The 24963-nt window shown below is 41.6% G+C and overlaps 1 protein-coding gene across 1 annotated transcript; it reads right to left on the bottom strand.

Annotated features, from left to right (window-relative positions):
* Positions 1-15360: 15360 nt before the first annotated feature.
* Positions 15361-20767, bottom strand: LOC115410477 (C1q-related factor-like). The gene is made up of 2 exons (XM_030122130.1): positions 19855-20767; positions 15361-16377 (listed from the first exon to the last, which is right to left on the bottom strand). The coding sequence occupies exons 1-2, from the start codon at positions 20497-20499 to the stop codon at positions 16198-16200; spliced, it is 825 nt and encodes a 274-aa protein (XP_029977990.1). The 5' UTR covers positions 20500-20767; the 3' UTR covers positions 15361-16197.
* Between the last annotated feature and the right edge of the window lie 4196 nt (positions 20768-24963).

Below are 24963 nucleotides of genomic sequence, written 5' to 3'. Positions count from 1 at the left end.
GCCGGGTCGCGGGGGTAACAGTCTAAGCAGGGATGCCCAGACTTCCCTCTCCCCAGACACCTCCTCCAGCTCTTCCGGGGGGATCCCGAGGCGTTCCCAGGCCAGCCGAGAGACATAGTCTCTCCAACGTGTCCTGGGTCTTCCCCGAGGTCTCCTCCCGGTGGGACATGCCCGGAACACCTCCCCAGGGAGGCGTCCAGGAGGCATCCGAAACAGATGCCCGAGCCACCTCAGCTGGCCCCTCTCGACGCGGAGGAGCAGCGGCTCTACTCCGAGCTCCTCCCTGGTGACTGAGCTCCTCACCCTATCCCTAAGGGTGCGCCCAGCCACCCGACGGAGGAAACTCATTTCGACCGCTTGTATCCGGGATCTTGTCCTTTCGGTCATGACCCAAAGCTCATGACCATAGGTGAGGGTAGGAACGTAGATTGACCGGTAAATCGAGAGCTTCGCCTCTCGGCTCAGCTCCTTCTTTACCACAACCGACCGGTACAGCGACTGCATCACTGCAGACGCTGCACCAATCCGTCTGTCAATCTCACGCTCCATCCTTCCCTCACTCGTGAACAAGACCCCGAGATACTTAAACTCCTCCACTTGGGGCAAAGACTCCCCACCGACCCGGAGAGGGCAAACCACCTTTTTCCGGTCGAGAACCATGGCCTCGGATTTGGAGGTGCTGATCCTCATCCCGCTCGCTTCACACTCGGCTGCAAACCGCCCCAGTGCACGTTGAAGGTCCAGGTTCGATGAGGCCAACAGGACAACATCATCTGCAAAAAGCAGAGATGAAATCCTGTGGTCCCCAAACCGGACCCCCTCCGGCCCTTGGCTGCGCCTAGAAATTCTGTCCATAAAAATTATGAACAGAACCGGTGACAAAGGGCAGCCCTGCCGGAGTCCAACATGCACCTGGAACAGGTCTGACTTACTGCCGGCAATGCGAACCAGGCTCCTGCTTCGGTCATACAAGGACCGGACTGCCCTTAGCAAAGGGCCCCGGACCCCATACTCCCGAAGCACCCCCCACAAGATACCACGAGGGACACGGTCGAACGCCTTCTCCAGATCCACAAAACACATGTGGACTGGTTGGGCGAACTCCCATGAACCCTCGAGCACCCGATGGAGAGTATAGAGCTGGTCCAGCGTTCCACGACCAGGACGAAAACCGCATTGTTCCTCCTGGATCCGAGGTTCGACTATCGGTCGGATCCTCCTCTCCAGTACCCTGGAATAGACTTTCCCCGGGAGGCTGAGGAGTGTGATCCCCCTATAGTTGGAGCACATCCTCCGGTCCCCTTTCTTAAAAAGGGGAACCACCACCCCGGTCTGCCAATCCAGAGGTACTGTCCCCGACCGCCACGCAATGTTACAGAGACGTGTCAACCAAGACAGTCCCTGCACATCCAGAGACTTAAGGTACTCAGGGCGAATCTCATCCACCCCCGGTGCCCTGCCACCGAGGAGCTTGCCAACCACCTCGGTGACTTCAGCTTGGGTGATGGACGAGTCCACCTCTGAGACCTCAGCCTCTACTTCTTCTATGGAAGACGTGGCAGTGGGATTGAGGAGATCCTCGAAGTATTCCTTCCACCGCCCGACAACATCCCCAGTCGAGGTCAGCAGCTCCCCACTTCCACTGTAAACAGTGTTGGTGGCGCACTGCTTTCCCCTCCTGAGGCGCCGGATGGTTTGCCAGAATTTCCTCGAGGCCGACCGATAGTCCTCCTCCATGGCCTCCCCAAACTCCACCCAGACCCGAGTTTTTGCCTCCACAACCGCCTGGGCTGCAGCACGCTTGGCCTTCCGGTACCCATCAGCTGCCTCGGGAGTCCCACGGGCCAACAAGGCCCGATAAGACTCCTTCTTCAGCTTGACGGCATCCCTTACTTCCGGGGTCCACCACCGGGTTCGGGGATTGCCGCCACGACAGGCACCGGAGACCTTGCGACCACAGCTCCGAGCAGCCGCTTCGACAATGGAGGTGGAGAACATGGTCCACTCGGACTCAATGTCCCCAACCTCCCCCGGGATCTGGGAGAAGCTCTCCCGGAGGTGGGAGTTGAAGACCACACTGACATCGGGTTCCGCCAGACGTTCCCAACAGACCCTCACAACACGTTTGGGCCTGCCGAGTCGGTCCGGTTTCCTCCTTCGCCAGCGGATCCAACTCACCACCAGGTGGTGATCGGTTGACAGCTCTGCCCCTCTCTTCACCCGAGTGTCCAAAACACGCGGCCGGAGGTCTGATGATACGACAATGAAGTCGATCATCGACCTCCGGCCTAGGGTGTCCTGGTGCCAAGTGCACTTATGGACATCCCTGTGTTGGAACATGGTGTTTGTTATGGACAAACTGTGACTAGCACAGAAGTCCAGTAACAGAACACCACTCGGGTTCAGATCAGGGAGGCCGTTCCTCCCCATCACCCCCCTCCAGGTCTCACTGTCGTTGCCCACGTGGGCATTGAAGTCGCCCAGGAGAACAATGGAGTCCCCAGTCGGAGCACCATCCAGCACCCCTCCCAGAGACTCCAAGAAGGCCGGGTACTCTGCACTGCTGCTCGGCCCGTAGGCCGAAACAACAGTGAGGCACCTGTCCCCAACCCGAAGGCGTAGGGACGCGACCCTCTCGTTCACCGGGGTGAACTCCAACACATGGCGGCTGAGCTGAGGGGCTATGAGTAAGCCCACACCAGCCCGCCGCCTCTCACCGCGGGCAACGCCAGAGAAGTGGAGAGTCCAGCCCCTTTCGAGGGGTTGGGTTCCAGAGCCCAAGCTATGTGTGGAGGTGAGCCCGACTATATCTAGACGGTATCTCTCAACCTCCCTCACAAGCTCTGGCTCCTTCCCCCCCAGCGAAGTGACATTCCATGTCCCAAGAGCTAGACTCCGTGTCCGGGGATCGGGTTGTCGGGCTCCCTGCCTTCGACTGTCACCCAATCCACACTGCACCCGGCCCCTATGATTCCCTCGATGGGTGGTGAGTCCGTCGGAGGGTGGGCCCACGTCGCTCTTTCGGGCTGGGCCCGGCCGGACCCCGTGGGCATAGGCCCGACCACCAGGCGCTCGCATACGAGCCCCAACCCCAGGCCTGGCTCCAGGGTGGGGCCCCGGCTGCGCCGTACCGGGCGACGTCACGTTTTTTAGATGTTTCTTTTTCATAAGGGCTTAATTTAGGGCATAAGGGCTTTTTCATAAGGGCTTTAATTTCAATTAATCATGATTAAATATTATTAATTTTTAATCTACATTAATTGCATTTCATTTTGCATGATCAAACAGACTCAAGAAAGAATGGAATATATATGCATTTAACATGTTTCTTAAACAGAAAACGCAATGAAAAACACAAAACAACTTGAAACAACTGTTCTGTCTTGTGTTTTTTTGTCCTCATATTTCCATCCAGAGGGCCAACGTGCTGTTTAGTGTCTTCCATCTTTATGGGTTGGTTCTGCTGCCTGTCACTACTGGATCAACTGACCATTTGTTCATGTGTGACGTTAACTCTACTTGGACAAACTGCCCCAGATGTGTTGGCAGAGACGTTCAGAGTCATTCTCTGCTGCATATGGGTTAACTGCGTTAAAATTTTTAATCAAATTAATCATGATGATGGGTTAACCCATGTTAATGCGTTAATTTTGACAGCCCTAGTAAAAACAAAAAACCACAAGGAAAATGGAATAAAAAAAAGAAAGCCCACTGTCTATTTTTGTATCGAGTCGGTCTCACTCACTGCCCTGTGTTTTACCCCCAATTACACGAGCGGTGGGGGTTGCACTGAGCATGCTGGGATGTCTATGGAAAGAACAATGTCTATTCTATCAACATGTTTTGTAATGTTTCTTATTAAGCAAATGGTTGAATTTTTATGAATATTTAAAATAAATCATACATTCAGAACGCTCACCACAGACACATTAGGGGTTAAAGGGTTAATACCAAATGAGTTTCTATTAATGTTAAAGCTTTTTGCACACACAGAGCAGTAAAGACCCTGAACTGACAAACCTTTGAGCTTAATGTACCAGAATTTACTACAACCTTTCATATACATGTGTTTGTGTTACAGCTTTTGTGCTTTGGTACCATGTGTTTGAAAGTGTAAAATACTTGTATTGCCTTTTAGTGGATTTCTTACTTTTTTCTGGTTTCTCCTCCTTTAAGTCTCACTCTGAGTGGACGTTAACATGATCCTGTCAACTGTTGTTCTGCAACAGTTCCTTCACTGTTCTTCTATATTTTTATTACCTCCACCAAGGAGGTTATGTTTTTGTCGGCACTGGTTTGTCTGTTTGTCTGTCTGTCTGTGTGCAAGATAACTCAAAAAGTTATGGATGGATTTGGATGAAAATTTCAGGAAATGTTGATACTGGCACAAGGAAGAAATGATTAAATTTTGGTGGTGACTGGGGGTGGGGGGTGGGGGCACTGGTCTGCACTCTACAAGTGCTTGTCTAGAAAAGACAGCGCAAACCTCCGCCAAGGCAGATCAGTGCCCCCCCCCCCCCCCCCAACCCCCAGTCACCACCAAAATTTAATCATTTCTTCCTTGTGCCAGTATCAACATTTCCTGAAATTTTCATCCAAATGTGGGGCACTGATCTGCCTTGGCGGAGGTCTGCACTCTCTGAGTGCTTCTAGTTTACTATTTTATTATTGATTTGTTTCAAGCAGAAGAAAAACCAAAACTTTTATGTGTACAAGGATCTAATAGCAGAGCAAATAAATTAATAAATAGAGGTGATCAAGACAATATAGCAAATGCCATCTACACTTGTAATAACAAAATAAATTCAACATGTATTGCTCAAAAAAGAGTGGGAAGAAGAAAACGTATTAAATCCCATTCCCACCTCTCATTTACACAACATAACACATTACTTTTGCTTCCTTAATGATAAGATTATATCTGTTTAGTGTCCTAATATTGTAAATAACAGATAGTAAACCCATTAAGAAAAAGTGATGTACAGTATATTGATGTGCATTATATTCTTCTTTGTTGAATGTCTTTTTAATGTCCTCGTTGCTTGGGCAGTGAACTTATTTGACAGGCGTCTCTTGTCAGGTTTGTAGTGGTGGTACAGTATATTCCATTCCATTTTGTTTCAATCATTTAGTCCCGTTTCAAAAGATGAAATTTAGGATTTTTTTTTTTTTTCCAACCCAACACTGAACAATTCTGAACACATTAATCTTTGACCACTTTGGGAACCTCCTTTGTCTTTATTTTGCTTGCTGTTGCAGACTTTAGCTTTTCAGAACAGGTGTGTTTATGCTGAAACCATGTGACCGATGACATGACACTTTCTCATTCTTCATCATCTTTGTGGAATTGGGCTAAAACTTATCTGGGTTGTTTGGCTGGGTTTGGGTGAGACTGAATGCTGTGACAGTGCATTTGCAAAATAGTGCTGGAGAGAAAGTGATAATGCAGAGATATCACCAGGAAAAATTAACAACCCTGCCATTCCAGCAAACCCAACTAGGGTTTCACATCAAAGTTGGTGAGTTCATGCACTTCCACTTTTTCAGTTATTATTCTGTATTTTTTAAAGCTAAATATATAATGTACATATGTGGGATTTTGTGGATTTTCTGTGGTTTCTCTATTGTGCTGGGAGTCATTACTGTTAGCCGACTCCATCTTCAAGCTAATGGTAGCTGGCGTTGGACAGTGTTTCTACAGTAGAGAAGCAGAAGAAAGGCAACCAATAACCCAAGTGAGCATAAGGTGACCCTTTTTTGCTGAAAATTTGCCCCACATTGGGTGAAAACATGAGCAAGGCCCTGCATACTGTATGCTATGCTGATAAAAAAAAAAATTGCTAAGACAGATGCTGTTTTCTGTTGGAAGAACATTTTACTATGACACTCCTACTTTACTCAACTTCATCTGAAAGACCATTTTTGGGAAGTTGGGGATATTTAACATTAGCATGATTTTAGGGTTTTGACTGACCGACTGACTGACCGGCCAACCAACCAACCAATCAACCAACCAACCAATCATTCACTTTTTGACCAACCAACCAACCAACCAACCAATCATTCACTCTTTGACCAACCAACCAACCAACCAACCAACCACTTTTTGAACCACTTAGTTGTCGAGAGGTGCTGGACCTTATCCCAGCTGTCCAGAGGCGGGTAATCCCAGGTTCATCAAGTCAAAGTCCTGCCATGTATTGGTTCCAACCTGTTCACTTACCACAGGAGATTCCACTAATCATCCCATCTACCTGGATGAGGAGTTGTGCTCGTCAAAATGGACAGGTTCAGTGAACAGTTTGGAACCAATATGACCCTGGGATTACCCACCTCTGCTAGCTACCAATGGCCATGTCACCAGTTCATGCCTTTAAACCATGCAGAGAGGCGGTGGCCTCTCTGCAAAACCAGGACCATCTTGTTGTAACTGTGCTAACCACTGCACCACCAAAGCGCCTGGTTTTGATCTTGTTGCTAATGTTATCGTATTCTTTTGTTGGCAGCTCCAAGAATAAGTCTGGATTCTTTTACGTCTCATTTTTATAAATTTATCGTTGACTTGATCTGATCACAAACAAAATATAACTCAGCTGAGGATCCACACCCCGAGCAGGGATAATGGATCCCGACATTCCAATGCACGTCACTTTTATAATCCTTGTAAACTGATCTTCAGACTATGGACTGAACCTTTTGTGCTACAGGTGGGCTGGATCACAGAAAATGGACTGGTGTCATCTTTAAAGTCAAGCCGATGTAATTCCTCAACTCAATGCAAAACCCCCTATTTAGTGTTTACCTCTTAATCTCTAGTTGTTTACGATCGTCTGTGGGCATGTGTATTAGTCCTATGATCATAAATCTGTCAGTTTAGTATGTGACCAAGATGTGACCTATTCTAAGAAATTTACGACTGACCAGTGAAACAAAGAAAATGTAGTGACACAAAAGAATCCTAACTAATACTAATACTGACTAATATGTGATTAAACTTAAGAATTCAACTATCTAAATTAAAATAATATTTCACTAGCTAAAACACCAGTCTATAAATATACAGTAGGGGATGCCCAGTTTCCCTCCATCATTGCACAAATGCAGCCAGACACCCACGGGTATATTCAACCGGCCTGTGGAACTCCAACAACTGCTGCGTTCTTGAACTCTGGCTCCTAGTGCCATGCGGAGGAAGAGGCACTCGCAGCGCCTCCGTAGCCCGCCCATTGTCAGGCTACATCCATGCGACCGCAGTGAGGTGAAGAGACAGGCAACACGCCAGCGGAGCGTCCCCGGCCACATGACTCAACCTGTCCTTGCGCGTTAGCCCTGGCTCAGTCAGGGCCATGAGGGAACAAGGCCATGGGTAGTGAGTCACTGACACACTGGACAGACCCCAGATCAAGCATTATGATGGGGAAGAAAGTGGAGGAACCATAGCATGTTGTCATGTTCTCCCATAGGACTTATAGGACAGGTTGTTATTTGCAGTGAAGTACACACAAATGTACTGCAATGCAAAGTACACAGTGTCATATTCTTTCTTCTTTGCTCTCCTTGCACTTTTCTGTAAATATCTAGGATTAGGTTTGTTTAAGTTGGTTGCATGAATGTCTGTATTTATGCCTGTGCAGATTATCATCCAAGCCCACTGCATGTCATGGGATTTTTATGATTCATCTGTCCTTTAGATATGATGTGGGTTGCTGAAGGAAAAGAAAAAAAAACACTTGAAAATATAATGACAAATGTGTAAGCACAGCAAGTTATGTTACATGACACTGATGAAGTAATGAAATAAAGGGGGTAATTTATTACATACATTAAGTAACCTTCCCAAAACTTTCAAGCAGTCATGTTTTTGACAAATAATACATGATTTTGTTTCCTTCAATTTCAAATTGCTTTTTTTTTTTCTTTTTACTTCAATAAAGTCCAGAAAGTGATGAAAAGGAAATAGAATCTGATGAGAACATTGCCCATTTAACAATCTGACTGAGAATAATGGTTTGTCTGCGACTGCCTTGTAATCAAGACTGTTATCTAACCTGTCTGGGACTTTGAGTGGAAATTGTACCGAGGCCAGGTTTCCATGTTAACGGAGCCCTTTCGTCTAAAATGAGACAATAATTCGGTTTTTATATTTTATTAAAGGTGGAACATGTAAGGTTTCCATTATGAAAACTGTGTGTAGCGGTTATTTTGCTGGGCTTCAGACATTTCTGGACATCATCATTTTGGCAGTGTGTATCTCCAGCCAATATGGTGTTCATTACTATAAAAACACCATCTTTGAGTACATAGCTCCTTTTCTCTGCTTTATCCCAAGCAGAAGGGCCTGGCTCCAAAATGAAACCAACGCAGAAGTATCTTAAAGGTGTAAAACAGCTGACGGCCAGTGGGGTTGGCTCCAAATCACCCTGGCTCTCATAGACCTACATTGAACTTCAGTTCTTCTAAAAATAGTCTATCTATCTATCTATCTATCTATCTATCTATCTATCTATCTATCTATCTATCTATCTATCTATCTATCTATCTATCTATCTATCTATCTATCTATCTATCTATCTATCTATTTTTTTTTCTTACCAGGACTCATTCTGATCTCATCTGTTTTATTTGAAACCTCTAGTAAGTGATCTGATGGTTCATCTTTAAATCTTTCCTCTCGATTAAATCTCAGCTTTAACATCAGCCATGTCAGGCTTTGATTGACAGGTCTGTATTAGCTTGCTCACCTGTTGAGTTGGACTCACAGTTTATTAATGTTTATCCTGACAGACAGCTCCACTCAACAAGACTATGAAATTAGTTTTATTATGCAGTGTTTGATGAAGTAACTCATCTCTGTCCCCTCGAGCTCCTGTATTCACCCTGTTGTCTCAATAGAATCCCGCCCCTTTTTTGTTGTGTCCCATGGGACCTTATTTCAGAAAAACATTGCATTACATTCAAAGGCATGCGACACAGGACCTTCTTGCTGTGAGGCACGAGTGCTATCCACTGCAACACCGTGTCGCCGTTTTTCACATTCAATTATGCCATCATTTTCACATATGACTTGGAAGATAATTTTAGAAATCAAAACAGTCACAGTTAGTGGTAAAACTAGGAGAGATTTCAGACTGTGAGAAAGTGTTAATCCAAAAAGTAGTTGAGGTATCGTTATCGTAATTATCTCTCAGCGTGATTTGTTCAAAGTCACTGATGATTGTCTTTGCAGCTTCTATATAACTAGACCACAGTGATTTCCACCTCTTTTACTGATTTTTCATTTTCAAAGATTAACGTATAATGTGTCAAGGCGACATTGGTTTTGGTGTTGATGATGTGTATCCTACGTGACAAGAGATGCAGTCCGTTCAGCTAAAAACTAGATTTTCTTTATTATCTTTGCCATGAACTGCAGCTTTCTAGACTTGTAAATCTATCTTTTAAATTGACAACACATGGGAAATTCGTGACACATGTCAAACAGGATAAAAAAAAAAATCTCTCACCATCAACCACCACTCATATATTTTCTGAAGTTAAGTTCCACCAGAGGGCACATCAGAAGGGTTGGGATTTTAATGCTCTATATCATAGATGCCAAACATGCGGCCCGGGGGCCAAAACCGGCCCACCAAAGGTTCCAATCTGGCCCGAGAGATGAATTTACAAAGTGCAAAATGCAAAAATTACCTGGAAGATATTAACATTCAAGGGCATCAAACTCAAAAATAACATCATAATAACCTAGAAATAATGACTCCAAATTTTCTTCTTGGTTTAATGTGAGAAAAATAATATGACGTTATGTCTATAAATAATGACAACATCAATTTTTCTCTTTGATTTATTGCAAAGAACCTTAAATTGTGATATCCTTTAACAATAAAATGTCAATAACCTGAACAAATATGAAAAACCTGGAATGTCGAAAGAAAAATAAGTGCAATTTAAACAATATTCTGCCTATTTTGTGCCTTGGTGGATCTGATCTGTAATGCACATGTATGAGTCATAAGTTGAGGCATAACATTGATAAAATTGCATTTATTTTTCTTCAGAAATTTCAGGGTTTTTTCCAGTTATTCACATCTTTTTTTGTTTTGGATAGAAAAAATTTCATCATTTAATGTTATTTTTTGAACTCAAAAATTTGGAGTTGTCATTATTTATAGGTTATTATGCTATTATTTTACTGGTTCTGGCCTGCTGGAGATCAAATTGAGCTGAATATGGCCCCTGAAAGAAAATGAGTTTGACACCCCTGCTCTATATGGTCACTTTCGGCTCCAAAAAACTAATATGGTCATGGTCAAATCATGGAAAACCATCGTGATAATGGGACTTCAGAAACCAACAGGTGACATCAGCAGTTCTTTGCTGCTGGTGTGTGCCTGCGAGGCAACACTCAGGGCTTCACAGATATTGTCTACAACAGACAGGAGTGTGACCGCATTCAGAGCCATCTCACAGTGTTGTGTGAAGGTGTCAGCATTCTTTGTGTTGTAGAACATGATCGGCATGTTGAGAAATCTTAAAACTTTAAATCCATTAATCAACAGTGTATATAAGCATTTTAACATCTAGCCTTTAAAACCTTTCACATATCAAGGCCTATATACAGCTGTGGAAAAAAATAAGAGACCACTGCAAAATTATCACTTTCTCTGATTCTACCATTTACAGGTACGTGTTTGAGTGAAATGAACTTTTTTGTTTCCAAGCTACCGACAACACTTCTCCCAAATTCTAAATAAAACTAGAAAAGCACTCTGCCGTTCCTTGTCGGAGGTAAATATTGTTATTTAGAGCATGTATTTACAGAACACGACACATGGCCCAAATAACCAAAAGATGCAGGTGTTTTCAGACTTCATATAATGCAAAGAAACCAGTTCTTAATCATTTCTAAACAACACAATACTAATGTTGTAACTTGGGAAAAGTTCAGACATCAATATTTGGTGGAATAACCCTGATTTTCAGTGACAACTTACACGTGTCTTGGCTCTCCACTGTTCCTGTTAGATGACTTTATGCAGCTCCTGGCAGAGAAATTCAAGAAGCTCAGACATGTTCTGTGGCTTGTGTCCATCCATGTTCCTCTAGAAGTTTTCAAAGTGGGTTCAGGTCTGGAGATTGTTCTGGCCATGACAGGGTCTTCATCTGGTGGTCCATCATCCGCACCTTTATGGACCTAGCTGAGGCCAGGAGCATTGTCCTGATAGAAGAACCAGTCCTCAGAGTTTGGGAACATTGTCAGAGCAGAAGTCCAGTAGTTTTCAATACTTACTTTTTGGAATCCAGTTACTTTTGCGGTACTAATACCACTGTTTTTGTCTATTTTAGGAATATAGTGATGTTCACAGTAGTAGTATTTTTTACTCCTTCTTAAATAAGACATGGATCAGCTGTTTTTTAAGTAGAATAAGATGTGATTGTGTTGGAATTTAACAGACACAGGAATGGAATGGCTGTCATACATGCAGACATGCTGATATCACAGAAAATTGCAGTGGTCTCATAATTTTTTCGTGAGCTGTATGTGCTGTATATCAGATTTGAGCATTGAGAATAAGGTGAGCCACTGGACACAAAACACCTGGTATATTTTTAGTATCCGAGGTGATATTTACAGTCTGATGGCGACCTGAGAGATAACCAGACTGAAGACGACTGCTGCTGTTTAGTGTCAGTAGAAGCAAGAGGTGAGAAGACATTGATTCTTGTTGTCTAAAAACTACTTTGTGCACATATTTACCTCAAATATTAAAATAACCAATGTAGCGCATTTGCATCCTTCCTGTATGTAGAGCCAAATGTAGATTTATGGAGTCTTTGTTCCAAAATGTGAGAAAAACATCTTAAGCGCACTCTCACAACGTTAAACCATTTGTGCATGGAAGTGTGGGCAGATGGCTGTACATTTGGTGGGAGGAAGTGTACATGAGCATGAAGGGCAATTTAGCTAGACAGTTAAAGCATCTATCTCTAATTTGGATCTCCCCTGGCGAGTTAAGTGGGATGCTCAAGATAACAACACCAAGGGCTCATTAACGTCACTTCACAGACAGTTCCGAGGAGGTTCTTTTTCCAAGCCTAGCATTCTCCTGTCTTAAAGACACATTCAGGAACACACACATGCACACTGACCCATACACTGACCCAGACACACACATAGGAGCCCACAATACACACACAGACACACATACACAGACACACTCTGCAGTAGCCTGATAAGACTCACGCCTCACCAATTGGCCCCTGCAAATGTCAAGCCGAAGCCATCTCGTGTACTGATAGTGTGTGGGTGGGAGTGGCTGAATCAAAATTTCCCCCCGTTACGTGTGCATAGACTAGAGATTACCTAAATTAAAACAACTCTGCAGCAGACACAAAATCTTTTAAATCCCTCTTCTTATACATGATGAAAAGGGCTACAGTGGAAAATCTCAAAAATATCCCCTCAGCTGAGTCCAAAAGATGCAGCTTATGTCAAAAAAGCAGCTTACCGTCCTCAGAGGAATACTTATCTTCAAACTCTGGACCTGCTTAAAGTCAGGGAGGACATGATACCAAATGTGAGTCAAAGGTTCAAGTGTAGTGTAAAGTCCAGATGCTGCTTCATCACAAATTAAAACACCACCCCCCAGAGTGTCCTGTTGGGTAGGTTGTTCAGCTAAGTCACCATCAAAACCAAACACCCCTGAGGAGAGGTTTAAGTCGCTTACACAAGCACAATAGCTCGACTGAGGATCACCCAGTTTAGCAGGATGAGGCAAAGACGGTGCCTGCCAAGAGAATTTGGTGTTTTACACGGAGGTTTCCACATTTTTGGGCCCATGTGACTGTATACTGGATAAGTAGCTCAATAAAAAGATGGATAAACAGGCATTCATTCGTAATCATTTCACTGACTTATGATGCAATAGTTAAAATCCCTTCTGCAGCTTCTGTGGAACAAGCATCTAAGCACATATCTTATTTTCATTTGACTTTCCTCACCTTCACAGCTTTGAAAGGGTAAATGCAGTCAGACTTGTGGCTTAACCTTTGTGTCCTAAGCATTTTTATGTAAGAGCATTGGTACATGTTTCTCCTTGGGGATTAAAGGAAAAGTACACATGTTGCAGACTTGAAGGCGATGTTCAGATTCGATGGATTCAGCAGTGAAAGCTGTTTCTCACAGACCGGGGGCAATTGTCTTTGACATTGTGACATGAAGTCTCTAATTTGACGATGTGCTCATACATCCTGCGAGGACAAAACAGCCTGTGCTAGTGCTCAGCTGCCCCGTGGCTCGAGTGACCTCTGCTTAGGCACGGACCCTCAATCTTAATTGTGTCTAGAGGAACTCTGCTGTCTTAAGACAAGCTTAGGTTTAGACCACAGGGCTGCCTGCCTTTTACTGCAGAAAACACAACAGGATGCATAGCACTGGGTGGAAAATCCCTTGCTCTCACTTGATCAGCTTTACACTAGGGCTGCATGATATTGGAAAAAACTGACATTGCGATATTTTTTAACCCTGCGATATATATTGTGATATGAAAAAATACTCAGGAGGATATAACAGCTGTGTGTAAATTGTCAAACAAATTAGTTGTGTTACCTTGTTGTGGCAACAATTGCAAGGCACTGTCAACACATAACATGTGTTTCAATATCATCCTTCTTGTAGCCGAAATAATTCCAAATAACTGACGTTGCTTTTCTTTTTGGCACCAAGTCTTCATTTACGGTGATTTTCTCTTGTTCGTTACCTTTACTGTACCCTTGAAATTAGATGAGAACACAGAGTTCATTTGCCTCCTACTTCGCAGGACTTGCGATGTGACTATTGCACACGTACATCGTGATGACGATGCTCAAACGATATATTATGCAGCTCTACTTTATGCTATCGCACCAATTTAGAATACACAATCAAATGTTTTGTTTTCGTAATATTTCGCTGTAATTCGGCTAAACTAAACTAGGGTTTTACACAATTTCCAAACTTACATTTCTTACACTTGTGTTCTTAACCTCTTAACTTGGTATTGCAAAGAAAAGTGAAAGCCTCTGTAGCCCATGTCAAAGGCAAAATCCAGGGGTGTCAAACTCATTTTAGTTCAGGGGCTACATTCAGTCCAATATGATCTCAAATTAGCCTGACGAGTAAAAAAACTAACAGTGAAAAAAGTATAATTACATTATAAAAATGCTACAAAGTTTCCTTAAAAATTAAATAACATGAAAAACCTGATATAGCTTAAGAAAAATAATTGCAATTTTAACAGTATTATGCCTCAGCTTATTATTTACACATATATGTTATAACTTACAGATCACAGTGGATCTACAAATACACAAAACATTTAGTAACAGGCATAATATTATTAAAATTGTACTTCTTTTAAGACATTTCAGGTTGTTCCTATTTGTTCAGGTTATTCACATTAACATTATTATTTATACATTAATATAATCGTATTTTACTGGTCTGACCCACTTCAGATCATATTGCTCTTTAAAATGGTCTATGGACTGTTGTGTGGAGAAAGGGTGGGGTTAAATAACTTATACTTCCTCTCACTGCTTTTCGAATGTGCAAATGAAGTCATGCATGTATAAGGTTTTTTTTCCATGTCTTCTTACTACTTGTTTAATTTCAAAGGACTAAGGAAGATTACTTTGCCTTGTTACATATTCGAGATAAACGAAACAAAAACAAAAAAAAGATTTCAACAACCCTGATTCTTAATATCTTCGGTGTAAATTTTGCATTTCACAAATTCATCCCAAGGGCCAAACTGGACCCTTTGGTGGACCGGTTTTGTCCCACTAGTCATGTGTTTGATACCTGTGGCGAAATCTGTCCAAAGAATTTGATAATATCAAAGTAAGCTCTTTACAACAGAGACAAATATATTGGTTTTTACAGTTTGGGCCTGGAGGCTATTGTCTTGTCTGACTCTTGTCTCATAGTCACAGCAGAGTCTAATTTGCCCTGGATCACTTGCCATCATTGATCTAAGCTTTGTCGTGATACGTTCTAACACTCGTCCCCTGACTTTCTTCCATCACATCTTCGGCGTCTCCACACCCATTAGAGGAAAAGCACATCTCTCCTTTGATTGTGAAACACAATCATCTCCTGCTTCATTTGGCATTTAACACAGCTGTGCTTTGCTCTCTCCCTCTGTGATCACCTCTATGTTGATTGCTTCTTACTGCGCTGGTATGACTCTCTTGTACGTAACATTTGCAGGACTGAAAACTGGTTTGACAAAAAGCCAGAGATCAGCTGATCGAGGCGTAGATTAGGTATGTGACATTACAAGTAGACACTGACAGTAGAAGCTTAAAACCCACATCTAGTTATTTCAGCTTTGTTTAAAATCATTGTATTTTTTCATTATCGGCTCTCATTTCCAGAAACAAACAATACATTTTCACAAGTGTGACATGCATGGATAAAATAAATGAAGCTTTTACAAATAAGCACATTAACCATTACATGATTAAATGGTACAACTATGTATCAACAGCTACATTTGTACTGACACATTATAGGTGTAGAGTTGACAATATTTTGACTGTATTTTGACAGCAAGATTCAATGTTAGACTGATACAGTTTAAACACTAACATAATGCCAAATATCATGGGCTAATATGACATGATTTTCCCAAATCATCACATGGAGACACAATACATTTTGTGACAATCAAAATATCATTCTGCTTTCCAATATTTGACCAATTTTTTGTGACAAAATATATGTCCTCAGTCGCTGAAGCACAATATCTTATACAAACATCATAATAACTCTATACAACACATACATACACTGCAGTGGCCACGACTGGTGGATTTCCAAACTTGAACCTGAAATGGCAGCTCGTAAATGATGGTGACGCTTGTGCACGGTCAGACTTGTTACGACGCGCCAGCATGACACATGGCAGTCACCGTCACTGTCCATCAGAAAAAAATGGCATAGGCACCCTGTATCACAATGGAACATATGGATGAGGAGGTAAAGTGTACCTATAACCACAGATCCACAACCATACTCCACCAACCGTGGAATATCAAAACACTCTGAGTGAGGATCAGTGGCTATGAGAAACATTACCCTTAGTACCAGTGAAAGTCAAGAAGTGAATGTCATCTATCTGTGACCTTTCACCCCTGAGCCCACGTCCAGTCCAGGCCTCAGTCAGCATAAAGGATGAACCCTGAGAAGGTGCTGTATTTGTTGCTGTTGCCCCCGTGAGCCTTCCCCCCGTCCAATTTTATGAAAACCTCATCGCCTGCATCCAAATGAAGAATGACACTGTTGCTGGCGTAGTCATAACTCTGGTCCTGGTCTTGGGCGATGGCACTGGCTCTGACCTGAAATGTGACATGCACACAGACAAGCAGAGAGAAAGTGAAGAAATATACGCGGAAAGCTGAGAAAAATCTATATTTTACAAAGGATACCTGTATTTTCTTATAGTTTGTTTGTTACCTTCGCCAAGGAAGTTATATTTTCATTGGGGTTTGTTTGTGTTTGACTGTTAGCAAGATAACTCAAAAAGTTATGGACGGATTTGGATGAAATTTTCAGGAAATGTTGTTACTGACACAAGGAACAAATGATTACATGTTAGTGGTGATCGGAGGTGGGGTGGGGTGTGTGTGTGTGTGTGTGTGTGGGGGGGGGGGCACTGATCTGCCTTGGAGGTCTGCGCTCTCCGAGTGCTTCTCTAGTTACCTCCGCCTCTGGGGCTGTGGGATGTGGGGGGGGTTTGTTTGTTAGTCTGTCTGTTAGCAAGATAACTCAAAAACTTATGGATGGATTTTGATGAAATTTTCAGGAAATGTTTATACAAGCACAAGGAACAAATGATGACATTTTGGTGGTGATTGGGGGAGGGGGCTGATCTGCCTTGGCGGAGGTCTGCGCTCTCTGACTGCTTTTCTAGTTTGTTTATTTCGAACATAACATTAAAACTGAATGACAAACGATTTATATAAAAAGAAAGGAAAACATTTGAAAAGGAGCGGGATGAAGTTTAACTTATAATCTCCTGCCCCCTTACATCCTTCTACCTACCCTACATTCCTATGTCAAATCTCATAAGTAACTCAAACATCCTACACATATCAGAGTAAATTCTGACTAAGCACAAAACACAAAAAGGCTGCACATATCAAAAATAGACTAGACTATATACTATAATTAGACCTCCATTCAATATCTACGTAATATTATTTTTCAAAACAAAACATTTGTCTGATGTAGAGACTCACTTCAACAGGGACATTCTGACTTTGTCCAGAGTGTGTCCCCATATGAGCATCTTGTTTTTTCCCTTAGTAAACAAGCCTATGACTCAACTTAAAGGGTCAGACTTGATTTAGCCAGCCTCTGAGGAGCACTGGCAGTACATACTATCCCATCACCTCCCGTTTTCCTCATCCATCCACCTGAAATTATCAGCGCTTGGGTAGTTTTATGTCTAAAACATAAAGCAAAATTCTCCTCTGTATGTTTATGCCTGCAAAAAGAAAGAATATTTTGTAGCTAATGAAGCGAATATTCCCTTTAAGCTTTGCCTAATGTGTTATAATCAGGGTTACTGGGTTATTATGGCTCGTTATTGTGCTACTTCTAACCCAAGTTACGACTGAAATAGGAGCACTAAGTTCTAATTAGTGCTGATAAAGTACAAAGTGTGCATCAGGGGGCTGTGGGGGTCTGAGAGGAAAGGTTAAGCCATGAATGACAGCATGATGATAGATTTTTGAAGGATAAGGGCAATTCAGGCGAGTCTCATACCTGCATCCAACCTCCACTCTACGGCTGCACAGACTCCTCTACAACCAGACTAAAATGTTCAGTACTATGAAATCCTACTTTATTGTAACTGGGTAAAACTATTTATCTGATTTATGTGAGTAATTTTAGGGACTTTTTCAGGGATGTGTAGAGAATAATGGCTAAAGTAAGATGATATAACAGTTTCCATCTTTAGCTGAAGTCCTGTATTATCAGTGTTGAAACTTACGCTCTTTTTTGTCATAAAAAGGTCACATCAAATGCTAGAATGACCATTTTGTTATCAATTAGCATCAATAGAGTGTTGATATGAACCAAACTACACACCAGAGAGGCTACATTTGTGTGTTTGGATGTGGGGGGAGTGTGTTGTAAGTGTTGTCATGAACCTAAGATTTAATTGTCAAGTATTGTCTTGCTATTTAGGATAAGATAAGATAAGATAAGATAAGATAAGATAAGATAAGATAAGATAAGATAAGATAAGATAAGATAAGATAAGATAAGATAAGATAAGATAAGATAAGATAAGATAAGGTGAGATAAGATAAGATAAGGTGAGATGAGATGAGATAAGATGAGATGAGATAAGATGAAATAAGATAAGACTTTATTGATCTCACCATGAAATTTAACAGTTTACAGCTGCAATATTTAAAGATATTTATTTAAATTAAAACAAATTAAATAAATTAAAAATATATTTAAAGACATATTTAATTATATTGTATGAAACAATTTACTACTCTGGCTTTAGATCTTTTTGTTGGTATTATTGTGTTATTATGTAGTTCATTAGCTGCAAAATCTGATCATAATTGTAACTTACATTTTCATTTTCAACAGTGCAAGTAGAACGTGTGTATTTGGACAGGTTTCATATGGTGTAATGATTTTACATCAGGGCGAGGGAGGGCGTTGTCTGACCTTATTATGGCTGACCCAACTTTAACATTATTTATTTAACTGAATAATTACAACTAAAAGAGACACAGCTCTGGAAACAGGAAACATTAGTGAGAAGACGTTCTACAGTATAAGACTTATAATCTGTAAACTAACGTATTGACGATGAGACAGCACACAAGATTTTAAGTATTTTTACATGGGCTTTAAAGGAATTTGTACCTAAATAGCAGATTTATTAACTATAATGCAATTTAGTGTGTTGGTAGGTTTTGGTTTGTTATATATAACTTCCTAAAGATAAAGCATAGGGTGAAATTTGCAGTGATATTCAGTAGAAAAACACAACAACCTACCCTGAAAAAGACAGATGTTAAAAAATATTTATCATGTTAGATATTTACCAAACTGTGTTACAGTGTATATGTGGCTGTGCTTTGGTATCCAGCCTCTTGTTGCAGACTGGTTGAGGTGTTTGCAGAAAAACGACTAGGTTCAGATTTACATGGTGTTTGATCACTGTCTTCACCTGGGGCCTTAAAGACATTACAAAATTATCCATGAACATAGCAAATATCATAGTTCCGTACTGAAACGTCTGAACCTGACAGGCAGCCTGATAATGCATGCTAGCACATCCGGTTCCAAGAAGTTTGTTGTATTTCAAAGGGCACCAGCTTTGAACTAGCCACTACCCCAGGCTGTGTTTTGATGTGTGCAGAGCTGAGATAGCGCTCCACTCTTTCCACTGACTTCAACGTGGACATCATTGGATGTGTAATACGCACCGATACGCAATCTGGCAGCTTGCCACTGTGCATTGTCATTATACAGGAATATAACACCAACCCAAGCCCAGACCTAAAATCACTATACACATGAATGCATGACTTGTCGATTCAGGCTGCCAGTTGCCACACTGGTTCCACTGTTCCCTGAGCATTTTGATGTGCGTTCATTGTAGTGAATGATTCTCAGTTCATAGCTCAGGTCAGTAAATCAATTATTTCAATCATGAGCATGTATTTGGAGCTTTGTGCTTCTGCTATCTTAAAATAAATAAGAAAGTGTATTTGTAAAATATCTGGAGGAATGTTTGTGCAGATTTAGGTGTTTGAAGAGTTAAAATCATCACCCACCAGACCATTCTTGATCAGGTCAGCCCACATGCTGGTGCCATCTCCTCCCCTCATCAGGACATTGTAGATGAAAAAATAGGTGCCAGGAATCTTACAGGTGAACTTGCCTGTTGCGCCCTCATAGTTGCCACCAATATTAGTCACCACGTCATCAAACCGCAGAATATCGTAGCCTTCTTGAGGGTTTCGTAGTCCTGCATAGAACGCCACCCGAGGAGTGGTATTGTAAGTGGTTGTGCTGACTGACCCTTTACCCCCTAAACCTAGTATCCCTGTCCGCACAATGTCCATATCTCCTGGTGGTCCCTTAGGTCCTGGTGGGCCTGGCTCTCCGGGAGGTCCTGGGGGTCCAGGCTTCCCCGGACGCCCCGGTTTCCCCTGTGGGCCGTGAGCACTGTAAGTTGGCAGCGGCGGACCGATACTATGATCACCCAAATCTGCGTCGTTGTCCACCTGCAGGGCTGAAGTTACTGTATCTGTGCCCAGATGTACGCCTGTGCCGGTGGTCCCTGTGCTGGGGAAGGGGTCACAAACCATCCGGCAGGTGCCCAGCATCTCGTAGTGGCTCGCACTCTCGTCTGCGCTTCCTGTGCCAACCGAGCTCACCAGCACAGGGATGAGGACCACCAGAACCAGGACCAGCATGACCCCTACGGCAGCTGCCACCAGGGTCTTCCGCCCGATGCTCAGCCGAGGAAGGGGCTGCGCTGCCAGCGTGGAACTCTCCGGGGTGGAAATGGTGACTGTAGGGAGTACGGCACCACGTCCACCTGGCAAAACACAGACACGCTGAGGATCTCCGATGGTGAAGATGTTACCCAGGGAGAGCCGGTATGAGTGTGTGAGTGAGTGACAGAGCTGTGTAGGAGTAAGGGAGAGAGAGTGTGTGGAGCAAGGGACCAAAGTGATCAAAAGGAGAGAGAGATTGAGAGAGTGAGGAGAGAGAGTTAGATGAGAGGAGGAGGGTGAGAGTAAGACAGCTAGAGTGTAAAAAAAGAAAAGAAGCAAGAGGAGGAGAAAGTAAGCGCACATCCACATTAACCATGTGAGTCAGGGCTGTGGAGGGCACTCTCCTCCTGGCACGAGGAGCCACAGAACACAGACAAAAGCCATGTGATGTCAAGAGCAGAGAGTGGGAACATATTTGACACGTTCCGGCTCTAAAGGTGAAGAAACAGAAGGAGAGAAATTTGCTTTGACAAAAAAAATCCTCCAAACTTCTTGTCTATGTAATGCTTTTCAGTGTAGAGTTTAACCTTCATTTTAATGCCTCTAATAGTGAAGAACCAGATATAGATGGGAAGTGGCTCCCTTGCATTACATCTGTGTTATAATGTGTGCATTTTATCCTTATCTTGTGTGTGTACAGGAAGCTTGTGTACACTGGAATCATTTCGGGCATCTGTGGTCAGTCAAGCTGTAACCTTCAGAAAACTGACAAACTTTTAAAGAGGAAAGTCAGAATTCTTTCCTCATGAAATAACTAGTGCAGTGGTTCCCAACCTTTTTTGGCTTGTGACCCCATTTTAACATCACAAATTTCTGGTGACCCCAGACATTCAAAACAGACTTTTTTTTTTTTTTTTTTACTAAAATGAATTTGTTTTTGATCATGTAATAGTTTGCTTTACGATGTTGCAAATAAACATTAATTTTAGACGACATTTAGTCTATATAATGTATATTATTATGGACGGAGGCAGAAAAGCCAGGTGTAGATTACTGCACAAAGTGAGAATTTTATTTTCCTTGGTCAGGATATGTACAGTCAGTCCAGCTCGTATTTACAAGGCTGACAATTAATACTGAACAAACAATAACTCAAACTATGAATTATGAAAGAGCTGCAGGATCTGAAACTGACCATGATAAACATTTGACACATAAACAGAACCACAGTGCTTCAGTTTCAGCTTCAGAGTTTGTCATGTCTTTTATGTATTGGGATTCTCTCTCTCAACTCACATTATATTTTTATTAGTAATTTTTTTTTTTTTTTTTTTTTTTTTATCAATTACTAGAAATTTCAGGTGACCCCACGTGGGGTCCCGACCCCAAGGTTGGAAAACACTGGACTAGTGGTATGCTGTTTTTTGAGTAAATTTACTCATTTCTTGTGAATATAAGGCTACGCTACCTTTAAAAAAAAAAACCCTGTCTGCCTTACTGATCGTCAAGTCCTCCAGTGGCCCTCAACAAATAATCACCCAGTGAGAACCATGAGGATGGAGGCTGCAAGACTGTGAAAATAAGCCAAACTCTTGTGGTCATCAAAGTTGTAATGCTGCTTGTGTGACACAATTTAGAGCCAGAGTCTGCACAGTAGAAAAATGGGTGCATCACATGTGCCCACTGGTCGACCATGTGTCTAACAGATTCTGTTTTTTTTTTTTTTTTTAAATATCAAATAAACACCTTAACCAAACAAACCAATCAGAAAAATGATGATCTGATCATAAATCAAGTCAAATGTGATCTACCTAAAAAGTCAGATATCACCTTTGAGAAATATTGATCTGATGTTTTAGTTTTTAGTTTGTTTGAAGATTGAACAGCACAGAGGGGTCCAATTTGTGATCACAGCATTTTCCATTTCCAGTACCACAAGGATTACCTTTGAAACTGTCCTTTTTATTTTTAATGGAAATGGGTGTTTTATATTAAAAAACACTTCAAACAATACTAAACATTGAAACGTGTTTTTTCTGCTGCGTCAACCATTCTCAAACACATTTGTAAAATAATAAAATCAAGTCAACTAACCAGTGATGTTCAGTCCATCTGTCTTCCAGTCAGAGTCTGCCAAACCTCCAGCTGGGAACTGAAGCTCCATTCAGAATCATCAGACTCAAACTGAAATTTGGCCTCATAAAACCACTAACTCAGTCAATAGTTTCAGCTTAAAATACCGTATTAAAACAGAACAGTGACACAACAACAACACAGGCTGCAGAATTACTGTTTTTGTCGGGGAAATCTGGTCCTTCTGAGATGCTTCAGGGCTTTAGTAGGAAAGGACTGGATAACAGCGGGACAAATAGTATTATAAATTTAATTGCATGTAATTAAATAGATGTTTCTTCTTCTGTCTGACTTTGTACCAGTTTTCTGAATCGTGTAGTGGTTGGGGTTCATCTCAGAAGGAGCAAAGTTACACTTAAAATGTCTTATGTATAATATTTAGTAACATCTAACAGTGAGATTACGGACTCTACTGCTCCGCCCTCACCTCACCCTCCCTTATGGTGGCCATTAACCCTTTATAGGGCACTTACAGAAATACTCTGAAATTGAACATTTCAAACGTATTAGAGGACATGACAAGACTTTACTACTTTTGTGAAATCTTTAAAAAATGTTTATTCCCATGTAGAAAATCAAGGTCAGTGAAGTTACCATATTTGGTTCCTTGCCCGTAAGTGGAAAAAAAAAAAGAAAAAAGTACAATAATAAAATAAGTACATATAAAAATACAAGAAAAACACATGTAAGGTAAAAGGAACATGTATATTAGAACACTAGCGGCATTGTGCCCGTGGTGCCATTGTGTGTGAAAAGTGCCTATACATTATTGTAAATGGACACAGCAAGAGCAGCAGCAATTTCGTAAAAAAAATGTCATGATGTTATTTGTTCACATCATTTGGGAGTGGATATTTAAGAAATATTTTCAAGACACAATTATGCATTTAGACAGTTTGCTTATTTCAGTAACATCAATTTATAGTATTTCATGAACAGCAGCATAACCACTTCCGAAAATGGAGTATGGCGGCAGGGATGAAGAATTGAAAGTAGAGAGAGGCTAAAATCACCCAATACGGACATAAAATTGTGCCTAGTAGATAGTCAGGTAATGTTTCTATTCATTTGGTGAGTTTGGCGGTGATCGGGCCTGTGACGGCTGAGGAAAATCCGTACAAACGACCTCCTGTGCTGCAACATCAATCGATCAGATACAGAATGTGCATTATATAGTAGGATTAGACCAACATTAGTGCTGATCCACACACCTGTCCACATCCACATTCTCCCTTTGAACATCATTCCTTACATTAGTACCATTACTTCATGGTACCTAACAAAGCAGGTACACTCACTGTTCATGCTGAGGTGGACCTTACAGACCCTGTAGACCACACTGGACCTGAGATTGTTGACTCACTGTCCTCACTGGAACTGTCTTGTAATGTTTGTGAAAATGACCAAAAACAGTCACTTGCTCGATAAATAGGGATTTGCATTGGCAAGAATCTGGCGATACGATACAAATCACAATACTAGGATCACGATACGATATATCACGATATATCATGACACTGTTAAAAAGGCAATTTTTTGTTTGTTTCTTTTTCTAACATGAGTATTTCCTGGAAGAATTGAAATACACCAGAAATATTCACAAATACTAAACACATTTTTATTTGATCACAACAGGATCTAATGCTTTATCACAAAATTTTCCTGTGTTAAAACATAAATTATGTTTTGCAGACGGTGCAGATTAATATTTTTTTCAAATGTTCATATTCTTTTAGTTCATAACTAACATCATAACATTATTTTTGTGTAATCCCAACAAAGGAACTAACATCTGCCTGTCAGACAGTAAAAACTGCGTTTAGGATGCTTCAAATAACCACAATTTAATAAAACAGTGTTAAATAATAATAAATAAGATATAAACAATGAAGAAAAACAAAAAACAAAAATGAACCCCTGCCATATCTGCATTTGAATAAATACCTAAAATATCAATACAGTACTTTTTAATATCGATACAGTATTATGAAATGAAATATCGCGATATTTTGCAGAACCAATATCTTCTAACACCCCTACCGATAAAGGGTTAAAAACACAAAACACCCTTATTAGCACCAGTGTTTATATCAGCTATTCTGGGCATTTTTTGGTTAACATTCCAACATAGCAGATTTCATTAATACACATTAAGACTAGATCCTACTCACTATAAATAAAAAGAAGTCAGTTCGTGAAGGTCTCATGTGAAAGTGTGTGTGCTCCAGTTAAATGTCACTGTGAGCATGACAATGAGCGAAGTGACACATCTCACCACTGTGCACAATTCTATTAATATTATTAATT

This window comes from Sphaeramia orbicularis, chromosome 19 (genome assembly GCF_902148855.1).
Source record: "Sphaeramia orbicularis chromosome 19, fSphaOr1.1, whole genome shotgun sequence".
In the NCBI taxonomy this organism is placed as follows: domain Eukaryota; kingdom Metazoa; phylum Chordata; class Actinopteri; order Kurtiformes; family Apogonidae; genus Sphaeramia; species Sphaeramia orbicularis.
The sequence above is the reverse complement of the archived record's forward strand: the minus strand, read 5'-3'. Positions and strand labels throughout refer to the sequence as shown.